Source organism: Crocuta crocuta, unplaced genomic scaffold, assembly GCF_008692635.1.
Source record: "Crocuta crocuta isolate KB4526 unplaced genomic scaffold, BGI_CrCroc_1.0 scaffold29, whole genome shotgun sequence".
NCBI classification, from domain to species: domain Eukaryota; kingdom Metazoa; phylum Chordata; class Mammalia; order Carnivora; family Hyaenidae; genus Crocuta; species Crocuta crocuta.
The window spans coordinates 3,505,269-3,525,190 of record NW_027533280.1 but is presented as its reverse complement, the minus strand read 5'-3'; the positions used below and the strand labels follow the sequence as shown (position 1 = coordinate 3,525,190).

Here is a 19,922-nt window from a genome sequence, read left to right as displayed (position 1 = left end):
AGATTTTAAAATGTTTCTCCTCAGTGTAGACTGTTCTATGCCCGAGTTCTCAGCCCGGTTTTCACAGTGGTTCTCAATCTATATCACAAATTCTTGTCACGTGTGCAGGCTTTTAGCCCAACTGAGGTCTATTATTTTAGCACCGTGTAAGAGAATACATGGTCTCAGCAGGTCTTGTCACAAGCTGTTAAATGAGGGCCCAACTTAGGGTGAAGAAGTGAGATGCCCAAGGCTAGTGAAATCCCAAGCTTGCATGCATGTAAATGAGCAAGACCAGATGGTAAACTATTCTTCTCGGACAGGATCACAATGCTAGAAGATGATCAACATGGGTGTTTAACTTGTATAGGGACCCGATGTTTGGAAACATTGCTATGCTGCTGTAGTTACCCTATAAATACTGCCCACCTTAATGTTTTCTTCTTTGTAGTTTTTATTGATATCACTGACATGTAACATTGTATTAGTTTCTGGTGTATACAACAGGATTTAAAAAAAATTTTTTTTAGTGTTTTATTTCTGAGAGAAAGAGAAAGAGGAGAGAGAGAGACTGAGACAGCGTGAGCAGGGGAGGGTCAGAGAGGGAGACACAGAATCTGAAACAGGCTCCAGGCTCTGAGCTGGCTGTCAGCACAGAGCCGGACACAGGGCTCGAACCCATGAACTGTGAGATCATGACCTGAGTGGAAGTCAGACACTTAACTGACTGAGCCACCCAGGCGCCCTACCATAGGATTTGACAGTAAGTATATATTGTGAAATTATTATCACAGTAAGTTTAACAGTTGGAGTCTTTTAATCCCCTATGGGTAGTAGGGAAATCAAGGACTAGTGTCAGAGTATCCTTTAGGTACATAAAAACATTGTTCTTGTTCAACTAACTCTGCCTTGGAAATATTGACCTGTTGGGGAGTCTGTGCTCGTAAAACAAATGTTTGGTTCAGTAATCATTTTGCTAAATATCACAGCAATTTTCAGGGGTTCTTTCCAAAACATCATGGATTAATAGGTAGTTGGTGCTACATGGTGTTCTTTATATTTCTGTGTAATATAGTGTGATATAGCAATGAATAACAACATTAAGTTTTTTTTATGTTAAGTGGGTCACAGGATGCTTTGAGATGAGGATAAATCAATTTCTTAGAAGGTGTTTATCTGCAGTAGAAATTGCTGTTTGGATCTGTAGTGATTGCTCATTGAAAGAAAAAAAAACCCTGAGAAGAATATCAGTTTACTACCACCAGCAAAAAAAGAATAACCATTTATTAAAGTAGATACAGAACACTCGTTTGCTCAAATTTTAATACTGTTTTACATTTTGTTTGTGAAACACTTCCTATTATAGTATGTTTATAACCAAAGTTTTCAACTCATTACAGATTCTTCACTTGTCAGACACACATTTGATAATCTTGAGGGGAAAAATACATCAAAGGCATATATACAATTATAGAAGTTCTTATTATACATGTAGCATGGAAGATACATTACTTTGTACATATCGAAGACATTCAAATGAAGATAAATAGATTCAAACCGGTTGATAAACTTCTGATGGTTGAGGTCCTTCATTTTTTGTGTGTGATAAGAAAATCCAAATTTATTAATGTTGAATTTCTCATCGTACATTCATCTAAAAACACAGTAAAAAAAGCTTATAATGGTTGCAGATTGGTTAATTTAGGTGTTTTATAGTGGCTTATTATCTAATTAGTTGACTGCTGGGGCTATCTGCTGAAGAAAGAAAAAAAATTTTGGAGGAAATTCTCCTAGTTATATCTGATAAACAAAATGAAAACAGAAAAAAAAAAATAGTTGCAAAGCCACGTGATATTACTTCTGGCCTAGTCCATTATGTCCTGATGTGTGTTCTTTTTCATAAAGGTAAAAATCTGAAAAGAAAGACATTGTATTTTTTCCCAAAATATAGATTTTTTAAAAATATATACATATAATATATAGAAGCTGAAATTATGCAAAACCAATAAACAAAACACCACAGTAGAGTAAGTAGGTGCAGCATATAGATTATAAAATGTCCCCACAGCAGTTTGGGGGCTTCCCCTTCCTGTTACCTGCTTCATGATTTTATAATCACACCTAAGTATTATCAAGCCTGAAATAAAGGCACTACTGACATCAGGTAGTGCAAAGAGCTCAGATACTTCTTTTTAGAATAAAATACTTTAAATGAGTAGATGAAAATGCAAAATGGCACATTTTTCCAACTCATTCCAGTGTCAAAGCTTAACCAAAACATCTAAATATACAAATGCAGCCTGGAAAAATTTTAGTGCAAATATGAAAAGTAACAGCATAATTNTGATTAAGTCCGCACACACACTGCTGGTGTCCAGCTGCCTCTGCCCGTGCGGGGAGGAGCCCGGGGAGGAGCCTGGGGAGGAGCCGGGTGCCGGGCCGGGGCTTCATCAGAAGGTCTCGTCGTCGTTGCAGTTGGTGGCCCAGTGCCCAAACACCTCGCAGATTTCACAGTACGGGCGCTCCTCGCTCCGACTGCCGTGGTGTGTGGAATGGGGGGGGTCCTCCGACACCTGCGCCTGGGTGGGACAGTCCTCTGTGTCGTGGAGGTCAAAGCAGTCACATATGTCACAGAAGAGGCGAGGTTTCTTCTTGGACTGTTTCTCCTGGTCATCACTACAAATGTTAACGTGCATAATCAGAAACTCCTCTCTACCAGAAGAAACTCAGGAGACAGTATCACAAAGAACACAAAATAAGCAAGACCAATTAATGCCCCCCACCCCCCAGGGAGCCTCGAGGGTTAAGTTCTACAGTCCATATTTTAAATTTTCACATCAAACCATCTCTCTCTCTTGCCACATCACTCTCTTGCCAGATTTATGTAACTCCATTTGTGGACAAGTAGCCACAAGGCCATGGTTTCTCCAATCCCCTGCAACTAACTTTTAAAAACCTTTATTTAGATGGAACTAAGGTTCTGATCAGTACCGTTTAGTCTAAAAATACCTGTCATAATTGTTTAGGTCGTCGCCATTCCCGTTCAGGGCTGCCTCTGACATCATCTCCACTTTCATCTTGAGGTCCTGATTCTTCCTCTGAAGGTCCACTATCACTGAATTTAGGAAATCAATCTGAGTTGTCCAGGAGAAAGAAAAAGAGAAACAGATGTGTACAATGTCTCAAGTGCGCATGCTGGAGGACCGAGGCCACGGAAGTGCACTCTCACACCACAGCTATGGGCGTGCTGGACGTCATGGGAGGGGCTAATAGTGGCCATTCCTGAATCCACGTTTAAATGCTTTATATATAGACAGGGACATAAACAGGACTCTACAAAGAGCAGAACCAATTAACTGTCCTATTCAACTGTAAAACAGATCCATAACTTTCATGTTCTGTAGAGCTGGAAAAGTTCATGGAAATTCTCCTCAGACCACCATTTAACATTTCCTGATTGGTCATGATGGAACAGTAAACAAATGTTATCTTTGAGAAAAATGAAGGTGCTTTAAAGAGAAGGCTCCAGCTCCATCCAGCACGGGAGACCCCCCAGCACGCAGTGACAGGGCAGCACCCACATAGGACTCACTGGGCAGCGGGGGACGAGGCGGCCATCAGGAGGAGACGCTCTTGTCCTAACAGCTCCTTTCAAGCCAAGGGCACTTTCATTTAAAAACAAAATGTTTTTCCCTCTTTTACTTATAATAAAAAGGTCCGATCTCTCTAAATATCTGAATAAGTCCTACTTTACAATATTAAAAATTATATACTTCATTTTTTAAAGAAATATATGGCCTTATTCTCCAGCCGTGGCAAGTTACAACACAAAACTAGCAATCACTGGCCTTGTGACTCTCTGCACAACACCCCTTCCAACGTTGGCGGGGGGCTTGCGTTTTAGAAGACTTTATCCTTTAGGAGTTACAATGCAGGAAGAAGAAAAAGCCACAAAACGGATGTAGGTATAGTGGGGAACCACACACACACACACACACACACACACACACACACACGTGCTCAAAAATTAGGAAACATAAAACAAACCATTTGCTGATTGGAAGAAAAGTGTTGGCAGCGGCAGATGAAACAAACGGAAGCAGAAAGGAAACGGGAAAAGAAAACACTGTTAATGGAGTCTGTGCTTCTCAGACACACAGACTAAGCAGACAACACTATCGGGAGGAGTGAGCATCTGCTGAATCCTTTCAGATCTTTCAGAGGAGATGGCAGATGACTAACAAATCACAAACTCATTGAATTATGTTTTTATGTCAAGATGATGGGGGCACCTTGGTGGTTCAGCTTAACGCTTTGGTTAANCCCCTCCCCCACCCCATTCTGTCTCAAAAAAAAATGAATAAATGTTAAAAAAAAATGTGGTGGCTTTTATACTTTTGAATTTTGAAGAGAATAAATATATCCAAATATACTGCTAAAATTGAAGATGGATATTAGTTGCTATGTGCAGTTACATTTCCAAATACAGAATAGTTTGCCTCCGTATAATCTCATTTTAAAACTAAGGCTGTTTTGATAATTTTGGCTTTAGGGAAACAGCTTTCAAGAATTCTTTTTGGGGTGCCTGGGTGGCTTAGTCAGTTAAGCATCTGACTTTGGCTCAGGTCATGATCTCACAGTTCATGAGCTTGAGCCTCACACAGGGCTCTTGTACTGATAGCTCAGAACTGGAAACTTGCTTCAGATTCTGTTTCTCCTCTGTCTTTGCTCCTTCCCTGCTCACGCTCTTATGTCTCTCTCTCTCTCTCAAAAATAAACATTAAAAAAATTAAACAAAAACCTCTGTCTTTTTAAGATCAAGAGAAGCAAGGTATATTTTGACTAAGTAATTCTACTTTTAGGAATCTATCATAAAAAAACACTAGTATATCTGCAAAATGATAGATATTCACGATAATTCATTATAGTATTATTCACAATACACCTAAAAGATCAGAAAAAGCCCAAATGTCCTGTCAGCTGACAAGGAACTGATTATAGTCCATCCACACAATGGACTACTATACAGCTATTAAATGACCAGATTATGTTATATGCCACCATTTGTGTAAGAAAAAGAATAAGAAAAGATGACTAGTTTTTATTTATATATACAGGTTCTTAAATCTCTGAAAAGATTTTAAAAATGATACTAATAAGAGTGATTACCTGCTTGGAGGTTTGGGAACTGAGCAGAAGAGAGATGGTGTTTGGAGTGTACATCGTATATACTTTTAATATTATTCACTGTTTATAACATATGAATGTATCATGTATTCAAAAGGTTAAATTTTTAATGTTTTATTTATTTCTGAGACAGAGAGAGAGAGACAGTGTGAGCAGGGAAGGGTCAGAGAGAGAGAGAGACAGAATCTGAAGCGGCTCCAGGCTCTGAGTTAGCTGCCAGCACAGAGCCTGATGTGGGGCTTGAACCCACGAACCGCAAGATTATGACCTGAGCCAAAGTTGAACGCTTAACTGACTGAGCCACCCAAGTGCCCCTAAAAGGTTAAATTTAAAAAAAAATTTTTTTTTAACATTTATTCATTTTTGATAGATACAGGCCATGAGTGGGGAAGGGACAGAAAGAGAGAGGGAGACACAGACACTGAAGCAGGCTCCAGGCTCTGAGCTGTTAGCACAGAGCCCAATGTGGGAGTCGAACCCATGAACTGTGAGATCACAACCTGAGCCAAAGTCAGATGCTTAACCGACTGAGTCACCCAGGTGCTCCTAAATGATTTTTAGAAACAGTGCGTAGGGAACCCTGGGTGGCTCAGCCAGTTAAGCATTTGACTTTGGCTCAGGTTGTGATCTCACGGTTTCATAAGTTTGAGCCCCACATCAGGATCCATGCTGACAGTGTGGAGCCTGCTTCGGATCCTCTGTCTCCCTTTCTCTCTGTCCTTCTACCACTTGTGCTCTCTCTCAAAAATAAACAAACATAAAATTTTTTTTAAAAAGCGAGTAAGGGACACTCAAATGGCTCAGTAGGTTGAGCGTCTGATTTTGGCTCAGGTCATGATCTCACAGTTCATGGGCTCTCGAAAGACAGTGCGAAGCCTTCTTGGGATTCTCTCTCCCTCTCCCTCCCTCTCTCTCTCCCCCCTCCTTAACTTGTGCTTTCTCTCGCAAAATAAATAAACTTAACGAAAAAGGAAGAAGCCGTGAGTAAGCCAAGCAAAGGAAGGCAGTGTTACCTGACTTTCCTGGGCTCTTTCGTCCTCTTCCGCCTGAGTATCAGTATTACCTGACATCAAAAAAAGAGGGGATTTTACAAAAATTGCAATTTTTTCCCTGAGTTACTATAACAAACAAGCCACTGTTAGATGCGTATTTTCGTGTGAAATTCCCAAGTGTGCCTCTCTGAGAACAGTCCCCGGGTTCCTGTCCCACATCCGGAGCCCTAAGGCATCTACCCAGACACGGCCCATCACAGCCACGTGGAAGTTAAAGCAGCCAGCAAGCTGGCATCTGCTCACAAAGGGACCACCGCCGTTCCCCTTCAACGCAGTGCATTTCAGAGCCCATGGCTGCTACCAGGAGGGCAGCCGTCACAGGGTCTTCTATCGTTGCCACCATTTCAGAGGTGCGGACAGCGGGCACGTCCCTGTGCAGAGGACCTGTGTGATGACTCATCCTTATCTCAGTCAACGGGGGCAGAGCCAAAGGCAGATGGGCCGCCTCAGGAGCGGGCAGCGCAACAGCTGCCTTCCAAGGACATGTCACCAGGAACGGCTCCGGCGCGGGAAGCGGTGGCGGGAAGCAACGCCACACGGCCATCACCTTACCTGAGGAGCTGCCCAGCTGCCTCCTGTTTTCTTTGAGTTGAAGCTCCAGGTTCTTTACCTGGAGTTCAAGCTTCGCTTTGTCAGACTCCAGAGACTGAACGACTGAATGCAAGGACTTGGCGGAGGCGCTCTCTCCCCTGAGCACCGTGACCTGAAACACAGCAGGTGAGCTTAGGCTCGGGCGGGAACAGAGAGAGGCGGCGGGAACACAGCCACAGACGGTACTTTACCTCATTTCTCAGTTTTTCTAGCTCTGCGTCCTTTTCGGTGAGTAAGGCACTAGTAATGCTGATGGATTTCTGCAAGGAAGCTTTTTCTTCATCGGTTTCTTTTATTAACTTGGATTCTCTAAAAGACCAAAGAGTTAAAAATTCCAGAAATCAACCGAGTGAGTGGTCAGTGTCCAACTGCCCTATGACCAACACGCAATTAACTTGAGTTAATGTAAAGAAAAAAGTATCACGGGGAAGTTTGAAGGGGGATTAAGGCTATTATGCTTGCAAAATTTTACTTGAAATTTTACTCACTGTGAGGGAGAACAAGTTTACCTATGCATAGACATGCCAGAATCTGCATATCATTGTATCCATTTGAATTTAAAAAAACACGTTAATAGCTTTGGAAGAGGTAGAATTAAAAAAAAACAAACAAAAAACAGAACAAGACTGTTGCACCCCCAAAGAATTCTTTTAAAAGCTAACCCCCACCCCAGTTGAATTCCGTTACTTTTTGAATAAATTATTACCAAGCATATAACAACAATTAAAATACACACATGCAAAGCGGTTATACACGGATGTCATGCAGAGCAGTTTTATGCTGGAGGTATCGATTGGTTCTCACTAATTTGTTACTTTTAGCAACTTCCAAGAATGTATTTTTGAGATCTTATGGGCCAAAACAGTAGCAAAGATTATTACTGCTATTCATACTGAAGGGTTATTACTTTTCATCCATAGAATCTGAAAAGGACATTAAGTTGCTCATAGAGATTACAGATAATTTCATAAAGGCTGGAACAGAAATGTTAAAATGGATTTCCTGGTGTAGAATGAAAGCACGGGGGGCGGGGGGAGGAATCTGGAGGGAGACCAGCAGAGCCCTTGGTTCAAGTTCTCAGCCTGACTCACATTTGGTTGTCAGCAGAGGGAGGGGGACCATGTCTTAAAGAGAGGGAACATTTATCCTGGAGTCAAGGGTTGGGAAAAAGAAGGGGAAGATGAAGGGAAGACGGGGGTGGAGGGGGGAGGGCAAGACACAATAGATAAACCTAGAAGGGCAAGCTACTCTGTGTTTACGTGTGTGTGTGTGTGTGTGTATTTAAATATTTGTTGTAAAAATTAAATGCATTCAGAAAGTGCCAAGGTCACAAAAGACAAGCAAAGACTGAGGAACTGTCACAGACGCCAGGAAGCTGAGGAGGCAGGACCACTGAATGCAGTGTGGTTCCTAGATGGAATCCCAGAAGAGGAAAAAGACATTCATGGAAAAGCTGGGGAAATCTGAATAGAGTAGTCTAGAGTCTAGCTAAGCATACTGAACCAACATTACTCAGTTGTTTTTTTTTTATTTTTTACTTTCTCAGTTTTGACCAATGTACCAGGGTGTGTGCACACTGTGTGTGTGTGTGTCAGGGGATGCAGGGTGAGGATATGTGGGAACTCTTCTGTAAATCTAAAATTTATAAATGAAAGAGGTTTTAAAAATTACATGCAGTGTGAAACAAGAGGGAAGAAAAGTCCTTGTTTCACAAAAATATCTTAGGAAAAACATGACTGGAAAAATATCCTAGCTAGCCCTCAGGCCCTCCAACCTACAACACTGCATTAACGTAGATGATCACCTGTGAGAGTTCAAAACTTCAACAAGAAGCCAAATCCCTCCCGGTTCTAGAAGGAGGGACTGGGTGAACACGGAGCATGTCACATGGTTCAGTCTGTTTGAGAACTGACTGGAAGGGTTGGAAACTGAGGCCCAGGTTAGAAATGGCAGAATGTATGTCTGGTTAGTGAGACCCAAGATATCCGGCACACGAATTACAGAATTCTCATGATTTATGGTAAATTGAGATTCTACACAAAGATGAAAATATAAGTGTTGTATTTATCTCATTGTGTGGCTTACACTTATAGTCCAGAATGGTAAGTAGTAAGAAAAGAATCTGAGACTTACAGAAATTTCTTGAATTCAACACCCAAGCATGATATGAACACTGGAGAGGGGGTGGGTATTGGTGCTGTTAAATTACTAAGTGAATAACACCTTGCTAGGAAAAGGATCCTGCTTAGGCTAAAACAAAGCAAAGATTTCGATGGAAGGAACATATGGGCACCTCTTGCACCTGGAAAGTAAATATCTGATGTTATCCACAATTATCCACAAAATCCTGGGCTCCTTAAGTTTCGGTTAAACTTATTTGGTAGTTTCCTCTAATGTGAAAACTATTTCAAGAGCTTCACTTAATCCAACTCAAATTTGAAAACCGCAGTTTTAGTGTTTTTACCGAAAAAACACCAGGATATAAGGTTAGAACAGATTTAAGTTCTTCTATAATCAGATCTCCAGGTAGCCAAAATCTCATAGCGTCTTCGTGTTAGGGAGGGATGAAGACACCACCATATGGCAGAAGATAAAACGTACCGGAACCTTTGTCTGCTTCTCACTTACACACGACCCCTAAGTGAGGCTGCTTTCGAAGAAGATGGGCAAGCAGAACGTGTCTTGAACAAGTTAAGAGACACATGGTTAGGAGAGGGATCTGCCTCGTGATTTATATATCAAATGACAAGACTAATAGCCTTTGGCAGCTCGTCTTTATGGCTGGGCTTCACTGCTGGCTTCTTGGGCTATTTCTAAACCCTAATCCCACTGCACAAACCAAGAGGGACTAAATTAAACCATTTATGCCAATGTTACTGACATGTGAGTCACAAATCACACTGACAGGAGTGCGTGTACTATGCTCTGAAGCCATGCTGGCTAGAAGGACTTGGTGTTGCTCAGACTATCAAGAAGGGAAGATAAACATGGTACGAAAGAACGGCTATATGGGCCAGCTACCTTTCCCCTCTGGGGAACATATTACCCAGATTCTTTCCTTACTACTTACTTAAGAAATAAATTCTAGTAATGAAACAAATACCTTAAAGTGTTACTGGGCAAGCTTTAAAAATGCAAGATAACAAGAACCAAACATTAGAAACATGAAAAGAAATGCAGGTATAGTAAGGAGAACTAAATTTGCACTGAAGTTCTTTGCTGTATATAGATCTAAAACCGGTGTGTGTGTGTGTGTGTGTGTGTGTGTGTGTGTGTGTGTGTGTGTGTGTGTGTGTGTGTGTGTTGCTGCTGAGAAAATTTTACAAAACAAAAGCAAGACACAGAGGGACAAAGGCAGCCAAAAAATATATACAACAAGTTGTTTTACTAAAAATATATGAAATTTATTTATTATAACGTGGATAGACTTTCTTTAGTCTTACCATTAAAGACACACAGATAGAGCAAAGGAAGCAGGAGTAGGGAAGGGAAAAGAGAGGGTGAAATGAGCATTGATAAGTAGCGCAAGCTCGAGACAGTCAGACAGTCAGCAACCCACAGTGAGCTTAGTGAGCTGGAGTAGCACGGAGCTCAGACCCGGTGTCTTAGACGGGGTCGCCAACCAGTTTCCGTTCCTGACATTTATCCTGCATTTACACTAACAGAATTGATTCCACATCTAAGATTTTGGCTCTGGAGTCCCTGCTTTGACATCAAAAACCTAGAGAAGGGAGGGAGGCCAAACACGTTCCCAAATCTGCTGTAGGCTTTTGTGGACAGGGGAACACACTTCTCCACTTCGGTCAATCAGAGCAATTCGAGGTTGGCTCTGCTCTGTCTGGTATCTTGGAGCCTGTTTTGAAAGTGGTCCGCCTGACTTGGAAACCAGCTTCCAAAATAAGGACTGAATTTTTAAGTTAAGAGAAAAATCTTAACTACAGATTGTTTGCAATTCAATGTTTAGGTACCAAAAAAGCATAGCAAATACAGGAAGATCCTACTACTTAATGAGAAGTAGTTTGTGCCTGCCAGTCAGGAGTAAATTCTGCACTTCAATACGATGACCATTTGAATGACACACTTATTACTATCTTGACTATGTATGTTTAGTTATCACTTCTGAAACTCTTAAGATCTCAGTTCTTGCATGAACAACTACACTGCAAATATTATGATGTAAGTACTTTGCAGACTTTTAAATTAAGAATGTATCAAATTCTTTTCAGTATGCCATCTAAATTTACTTAACTGTTACACATAGACCTACATATGAATCCATCATCACACTGGCTTTTAGAGGACACTTAAGGAACCAAATTATTAGCTAAAATATATTTGCATTCAGATTTCAGAAATAGACACAACTTCCCATGAGGATTAATTTGGCAAAAAAACCAGTGCTAAATAGGATAAGTTAGGTTCTCAAAATTTTCACTTTCAGAAAAAATTACCATGTTTATGTGCGTTTACTGATATATAATGAGTAATTTTCAGGAGACATTCCTGAAATGACTTATCCAGGACTTAACATGGGAACAAAGATGGTGAAGTGGCCTTAACAAGCACCCAAACTTGTTCTACCTTTTTAAGCCATGAAAAAAGTCACATGCCTGCTCATATTTTGAAAGGCATGTAATTTAAAGTGACATGATAAGATTAACGAAGCATAGCAGCTTTATTCTTTATGAAGATTTAAAATTAACAACCAATAAATAAACGTACAGTGAGAAAAGAGCCAGCATAAACATCTGAAGCCCTCTGTCTTATGCTTGCATCTGGGTTCTTGGCCAAGTTGCCTAACATTTTGGGCTCTAGTTTCATCGTTTGTAAATCTAGGCCCCACCATATATGTCACTGCTTGTCCTGAGATTAAGTTTGTGAATCATGAACACAGGGGATAATGTCAGTACTTATACCAGCCCATTTTCCCATGTTCTCCTGCCAGAATGTCACAGGAATAGGCCCTATCAATTTTTTTTTTTTTTTTTTTTTACACATCCTTGATAACTGCATAAGAAGGTTCTCTTTAAGGAAATGGAGTCTTATTTATGTAAAAAGGAAACATCCTGAGCCCGCACCCCCCACCCCTCCCGCAGAGCTGCCCTGGCTGCGTACACAGGGGCACAGGGATGGGGGGTGGGGGCAGTGATGAAACATGTGCATTCTGGTGTGAAACATCATTAACAATGAATCTAAGTATTTCTTAATTTAAAAAAAGAAAGTAGGAAAGGCACTCCTGGACTGAGTCCTAATGTCCTTTAGAAAGTTTCTTGTGGATCCCAATATTTCTGAGGGATCCCAATATCTCTGAAGGCTAAGTAAAGCCCTCAATTCCTAAGCCCCCACCATGCTGGCGGGAGCAAACGCTGCCAGAGTAAAATACGTGTGTCAGTGGTCTGGGAGGGAAACTTCCTCTTTCCAGACAAGAAAGAATGAAATTCTTTGCAAGAGTGTGGATGAATTCTTGATTAAGCTATTCTTAAACAGTTATCTTTAGTTTTGTTTTCAATAAGAAGAAAAAAGTATGTCATGGTTGTGATGTACATCTACTCAGCAAACCAGCGTCAGGGCTGTGGCTCTTGGCAACAGCACACACCCCTCTGCCTGGCATGCAGCGTAAAGCACAGAATTTCTCAAGACACAAACCGCACATTTTACAAGAGCAGACAGAGACTGTCAAGATATATGAGCATCAGGTTTCTCAACGGTTATTTCTGCAGTCCCTTTTATCCTTACTCCAAAGTGCTGGAAGGTTTCCATTTAAGTATCATTTGATTACTGATTTGATTACCGTCAAAGAGTAACAGGTAAGAAAGCTCTTTCTTAGAAAACAGAAACATTCAAATTGATGCTAACAATTATTACTGAAAAGTTAAAATCTTTATATAGTATAATCAGTATTTATATGCTGATCAATTACTCTATGCAAAATTACAGCATTTTCAGTTACTGAAGAGGTAACAGCAGTATAATGAGACAACCTGATTTTAGAACACTTCTGAATAAATTCAACTGACCATAGCTTAAAAATTTATCTTTTTGTTGGTAATTAATACTGTAACTTTTGCAAATAAATTTCATCATTTATCAGTTATGAGCACCAAACTACCACAATCCAATCTTCTGAACAATTAGGAGCTGGCATGTTTTCTACAAGTCACCATATACATCATATTCTGACAGTTTCCTCATTGAACACACACATACAATAATAAACACAAAAAGCAAGCCTACCTCTTTTTCATTTCTAACAACTGATTATTGAGCACAGATCTCTCTTCTTCTAGCTGGAAAAAAAAAACACACAAAAAAGTTCAGGTTGTTACAAAAGTCCACAGAGAGGCCTACTTCTCATTCCACATGTCACATTCCCAGGCTCCAGGACAGCTAAGGCAACTGGCCTTCCTCTCTGGCAATGAGAAAAGAGCAAGTGGTTACTACATCATGTACAGTTATTAATTTACAAGTCATTTAGGACCTGAATGACTCCCTTTCCTTGGTCATGCCCTATCTTCAACATTCAATAAATGTTTCATTCATTTGTTAAATGAATAAGTGAAGCTTCAATGTTACCATTCTGGCTCCTTCACTGAAATCACACAGATCAAGTGTCACTAACTCCTGGGGGGCCAGGAATAGGCTGTTTACTCCGTATGAGCCTCATTTCATGTCTACCACATTCCAAGCATTGGTTTTTCACCCATAAAATAAAGAAGTTAGAAGAGATGTTCCAGGGTCGCCTGGGTGGCTCAGTCAGTTAAGTGACCGACTTCAGCTCAGGTCATGATCTCACGTGTGGGTTTGAGCCCCGCATCGGGCTCTGTGCTGACAGCTAGCTCAGAGCCTGGAGCCTGTTTCACATTCTGTGTCTCCCTCTTTCTCTCTGACCCTCCCCTGTTCACGCTCGCTCACTCTCTCTCTCTCAGAAATAAATAAATCATTAATTTAAAAAAAAAGAAGAAGAGATGTTCTAAGGGACCTTTAGTTCTAAAATTCTATTATCCTATGAAGTATAAAAAAAAAAAAAAAAAGGTTCAGTTAGTTAATCCTGTGAGAGACGACTCGCCCCTACCCCCCAATCTGTACCATGCAGAGTTTATTATGTGAAGTATCAATTTCAGCTCACGCTTGTTAATAAAACTAAGGGGCGAAAACACTCCTGTGTGGGTTTTCCCCCCCAAATCAAAGGATAACACCAAAGACTATGGAACAGTTTCCAACAGCCCAGCCCAGAATTTAAGCTATTAGCTTACTACGTGTTATGGTCTTATTTCTGATCATGTATCAGTTGTATCTATGCTTTGCTATTAAGGTCTTCAGACTTTTAAAGTTCTTAGACATAAAAGTGTTTTGAATATAAAATCACAAAATCTATCGAGGTTAACATACAGTTTTTTCACTGCAAACTCTGCTTTCCTAGTCCATTAAAGATGTATGCTTTTGCTCCGTGAGTAATTCACAAAAAATACTTAAGAAATTTTTAAAGAGTGCAAGGAAGAAAAAAGGGTGGGAGACAAGCTTTAAAAAACTAAGAGGGAGAACATCTGGAGAGTGGGAAGTGGAGATGAGAGGGGCTTTTTTTTTTTTCCTTTACGCCCATTTATACAGTTTATATTTATTTTTTAAACAAGGAAGCTGTTTTATAATTTACAAATTAAAACAAAAGAAAAAAATCAGTAAGACTTCAGAATGAGAAATACCTACAGTGAAGATAAATGCATAAAGGCAGATAATTCACAACAGAGAAAATACAAATGATTAATAAATATCTGAAAAATCATTCAACACTTTCCAGAACAAGTACGTAGAGATTCCTCCTCTTTCTTGGAGTAATTGTGCCTGAATTTCCAGAGAACGTGAGTTTAAATACTTACAGTACTGATTTCGTTAAAGGAAATGATGTTTTTTTTTTTCTTCCTCTGGTCCAGGATCCAATCCAGGATAGTAAGTTCATTTAGTAGGTCAGATTTAACCTAACTTGTTCCTCGTGCTTCCCTTGTCTTTTGTGGCCTTGACATTTTTGAATTTTAAAAAAATTTTTAAATGTTTATTTTTGAGAGAGACAGAGTGCGAGGAGGGGAGGGGCAGAGAGAGAAAGAGACACAGAACCCAAAGCAGGCTCCAAGCTCTGAGCTGTCAGCACAGAGCCCGACATGGGGCTTGAACCCAAGGACCATGAGATCATGACCTGAGATGAAGTTGAACGCTTAACTATGCCACCGAGGGGCCCGTTTTGAATCTTTTCTTTTTTTTAACATTTATTTGTTTTTGAGAGAGATAGAGACAAAATGTGAGCTGGAGAGGGGCAGAGAGACAGGGAGACACAGAATCTGAAGCAGGCTCCAGTTTCCACAGAGCCTGATGTGGGGCCTGAACTCACCAACTGTGAGATCATAACTTGAGCCAAAGTTGGACACTTAACTGGCTGAGCCATCCAGGGGCCCCGGCCTTGACGTTTTTGAATCACACAAGCCAAAACTTACTTCACATGATTTTAATCCTTTTAAATTCACGGAGATTCATTTTACAGTCTATCCTGGAGAATGTTCCATGTGGGTCTGAGAAGAATGTGTATTCTGCTCCTCTTGGGTGGAGTACTCTACAGATGACTGTTAGGTCTAGCTGATTAACAGTGTTCAAGGTTTTATTTCCTTGTTGATCTTCAACCAACAAGTTGTTGTTGTTCCATCTATTACTGAAATAAGGTACTGAAGTCTCCAACTTTTATTGCTGAATTGTCTTTCTTCTTTTAATTCTATCAAGTTTGGCCTTGCACATTTTGGGGCTTCTATTATGAAGTGCTTATATAATTGTTATATTTTCTTGATTTTTAAATTTTAAAATGTCTTTCTGTCTTTAGTAAACAGTTTTGTCTTAAAATTCTATTTTGTCTGCTATTAGTAGAGCCACTCCAACTTGCTTTTGGTTACTGTTGGCATGGAATATCTTGTTTCCTCCTTTGAACTCATTTCTGTCTTTGAATCTAAGCTGTGTCTCTTATAAACAGCATATAGTTAGATCATGTTTTTAAAAAATTCATTCTGCCAATCTCTGCCAACCTTCTTTAACCCATTTACATTTAATGTTATTACGGGTAAATTACATATTTTTTTCAACTAATAAATTTTACATTTTAGAGTTTTAGGTTCACAGCAAAACTGAACAGAAGGTATCAACAGCTCCCATACATTCCCTGCCCCCTGCCCCCCGCCCCCACGCACAATCTCCCACAGTATCAACATCCCACACCACTGTGGTACATTTGTTACAAGCACTGAAGACACAATGACACATCATTAATACCCAGAGTTCATTGTTTTCACTAGGTTCACTCTTGGTGCTGAACATTCTCTGAGCTCTGATGAATGTATGAAGACATGTATCCACCATTGTAGTATGACCAAAGTAGTGCCTCTGCCCTAACAATCCTTAGTACTCTCCCTATTCATAACTCCTTCCACCGCCTTATTCTCTAACAAAAACTATTTAATGTCTCCATAGTTTTGTTCTTGCCAGAATGTCATAGCTTTGGAACCATACAATAGATAGCCTTTTCAAATTGGCTTTCAAATTGGTAATATGCATTTAACATTCCTCTGTGTGGTTTCATGGCTCGATAGGCCATTTCTTTTGGGTGCTGAGTAATATTCCATCATCTGGATGACCATAGTTTATTTATCCACTCACCTACTGGAGGGACATCTTGGTTGCTTCCAAGTTTTGATAACTGCAAATAAATCTGTTATAAGCACTTATGCACAAGATTTTGTGTGGATTATATTTTTAGTTCATTTGGGTAAATACCAAGGAGCACAGTCGCTGGATCTTATGGTAACAGTATGTCTAGTTTTATAAGAAACTGCTGTATTCCCAAAGCAGCTGTACCATTTTACACTGCCACCAGCAACAAATGAGAGTTCCTATTCCTCCACAATTTCACCAGCATTTGGTGTTGCCAAGTGTTTTCAATTTTGGCCATCCTGATAGTTGAATCATATTATCTCATTGTTAATTCACAATTCCTTAATGGCATCTTCTTCGGTGAGGCGTCTATTCAGGAATTTTGTCCAGTTTGTAATTGGGTTATTAATTTTCCTATTGTTGAGTTTTAGGAGTTCTTTGCATATTTTGAGTAACAGTCTTTCATCAGATGTGTCATTTGTAAATATTTTTTCCAAGTCTGTGGCTTATCTTCTCATTCTCTTTTCACATTGTCTTTAACAGAGCAAAAGTTTTTAATTTCATTAAAGTTCAGCTCATCAATTCTTTTTTATGGATCATACCTTTGGTGGTTTTGTACCTAAAAAGTCACCATTGTACCCAAGGTCATTTAGGTTTTCCCTGATTTTATTTCCCAGAAGTTTTATACTTGTGCATTTTACGGTTAGGTCTATGATCCACTTCAACTTAATTTTCACAAAAGATGTCGTATTTATGTCTAGATTCACCTTTTTGCATGTGGACATCTACTTGTTCCAGTACTATCTGTTGAAAAAATAATCTTTGCTCCACTGTATTGCCTTTCCTCCTTTCTCAAAGATCAGTTGCCTGTATTTATGTGAGTCTGTTTCTGAGTTCTGTATTCCAATGATCTATTTGACTATTATTTTCTCAATCCCACACTGTATTGACTACCATAGATTTTTATACTAAGTCTTGAAGTCAGGTAGTGTCAATCCTTCAACTTTGTTGTTCTTCAATATTGAATTAGTTATTTGGGGTCTTTCACCTCTTCATATAAACTACAGAATCAGTTTGTCAATATATACAAAAGAACTTGCTGGGATTTTGACTGGGATTGCATTAAATCATGTTGGGAAGAGTTAACATCTTGACAATACTGAGCTTCTATCCATGAACACAAGATATCTCCATTTATTTCATTCTTCTTTGCTTTTGCTCATCACAGTTTTGTAGTCTATCCTCAGATGCTGTCCATATTTTATTAAACTTACCTAAGTATTTCATTTTGAGGAGGGCTTATGTAAATGGTATTATGTTTTCAATTTCAAATTCCACTTGTTCACTGCTGATATATAAGATAATGATATATAAGATAATAATTTGTCTATTAAACCTTGTATCCTGAAAACCTGCTGTAACCACAAATATATATGCATGTGAATATATTTGTATCCTGTATACAAATATATAATATTCACACACACACACACACACATAATACATACATAATACTACACACACACACACACAATATCCACACACACACGGACATTATGGTTCTTTGTCAAGAATGCTGTTGATCGTGTGGCCACAGGGCAGGGGACTAGGACTGAGTGAGGCCAATGCATATCAAGTAATTCTTTTACACAGTGCATAATACATGTCAACTTAGTCTCTAATTTTTATTCTTGGTTGCTTTCTTCCACTTTCCCTCCACTCTATCACCTCATGTTAGTCGTAGTCGCTCTATTTGTCTATTTTTTCTTCTCTTTTCTTTTTATCTTGCAAATGTTTTAAAACTTTCATTCACTTAATGATCAAAATTAACACCACCAACAAATGGCATAAAGCAACATCACATGCTTCTTGGAAGGATACAACATCAATTATCTTCCTGCTAAGAATGTATAACCATCATGATGAAACATCACAAACCCCAAATGAAGGATTTTATACATCATCACTGGCCTCTTCTTTAAAAGAAAAAAAAAAAAGGTCACGTCATAAAAGACTTAAAAAAGGCCAAGTCATAAAAGACTTAAAAAAGGCAGAAGCAGCATTCCAGGTAAAGAAAATGAAAGAGACTGAAGTCAGTAAATGAAATACATAATCCTGGGGGGCGCCTGGGAGGCTCAGTCAATTAAGTGTCTGACTCCTGATTTCAGCTCAGGTCATGACCTCACAGTTCGGTTCATGAGTTCAAGACCCATGTTGGGCTCCACGCTGGGTGTGGAGCCTGCTTGGGATTCTTTCTCTCTCCTGCTCTCTGCCCCTCTCCTGCTTGTGTTCTTTCTTGCTCTAAAAATAAATAAATGTAACTTTAAAAAAGAAGGGAAGGGAGAGGGAAGGGAAGAAAGAAAGAAATGCATGATCCTAGATTAGATACCGAACCAGAGACAGGGAAAAATTATAAAGGACATTTACTGAGACAACTGCCTAAACAGGAATATGGCCTGTATATTAGATACTAGTATTAAAACTTGCTGCATTTGGTAACTGCACTTTGGTTAGGTAAAAACGAGTCCTTAAACTATTTGAGCATTGTGTTCTATTTTTATAATTTTTTGCAAAGTCTGAAATAATTTCCAAATAAAGTTAAAACACAGTTCTATTCTAGATCTCTAGCTCCCCGAGTTGTTAGCTTAGTTGTCTATTTACTTGCATTTAGTGCTCACACCAGTATCAGTCCTTTTGCCACAATTTCTCTTTAGGTAGGTCCTGTATTTTGATTCATGGACAGATTTTATCAGCAAGCAGCTACTTTCCAGAAGGATTCACAGATGCTACAACTTCTAAGTTCTTTCATGATGGCTTTTCAGATGTTTTTTAAAAACATCTACCCGTCCTTTGATCTGTGAACACTTGCCAGGACACAACATCCTGATCCTATTTTCTGTCCGTCAGAACTTTGGGAACCGTGCGGCACAGTTTTCTGGCATTGAATGTGGCTGCAGTGGGTTCTGCGGGTTTTGTTGTTGTTGTTGTTTTTTACCTTTTAATTTTATGATTAGTATTTTTTTTTAAAAATACCTCCTTTTTTCAGAGAAAGGAGAAGATATCATTTTTTAAACGTTTATTTTTAGAGACAAAGAGCACAAGCAGGGGAGGGACAAAGACACGCAGAACTCGAAGCAGGTTCCAGGCTCTGAGCTGTCAGCCCTGAGCCTGATGCACGGCTCGAATGCACAAACTGTGAAATCATGACCTAAGCTGAAGTCGGACGCTTAAGTAACTGAGCCACCCAGGTGATCCCCCCCCCCACCTTTTTTTTTTTTTTTTAACTTTTTATAAGGAATATTCCTTTTCTGCCTGGGCATCTTAAAAACTATCTCTATAATCCCAAATATAATAACCAGTGTTATTTTTTGATGTCAATTGCTTTGGACCAATATCCTCCACTGCCACCCCCCCCCACCCCCCCCCAAGCTT

At 39.6% G+C, this 19,922-nt stretch overlaps 1 protein-coding gene across 1 annotated transcript in view; it reads right to left on the bottom strand.

The window, feature by feature from the left end:
* Positions 1–2,331: 2,331 nt before the first annotated feature.
* CLIP1 (CAP-Gly domain containing linker protein 1) overlaps positions 2,332–19,922 on the bottom strand; it is a 108,765-nt gene continuing 91,174 nt past the window's right edge. Inside the window, exons 20-25 of the mRNA XM_077747952.1 lie at positions 13,044–13,096; positions 7,001–7,118; positions 6,771–6,921; positions 6,180–6,229; positions 2,989–3,113; positions 2,332–2,655 (exon numbers count right to left, since the gene is read on the bottom strand). Of these exons, the coding sequence (XP_077604078.1) occupies positions 2,430–2,655; positions 2,989–3,113; positions 6,180–6,229; positions 6,771–6,921; positions 7,001–7,118; positions 13,044–13,096 (723 nt within the window). The 3' untranslated portion in view covers positions 2,332–2,429. The remainder of the gene's footprint in view (positions 2,656–2,988; positions 3,114–6,179; positions 6,230–6,770; positions 6,922–7,000; positions 7,119–13,043; positions 13,097–19,922) is intronic.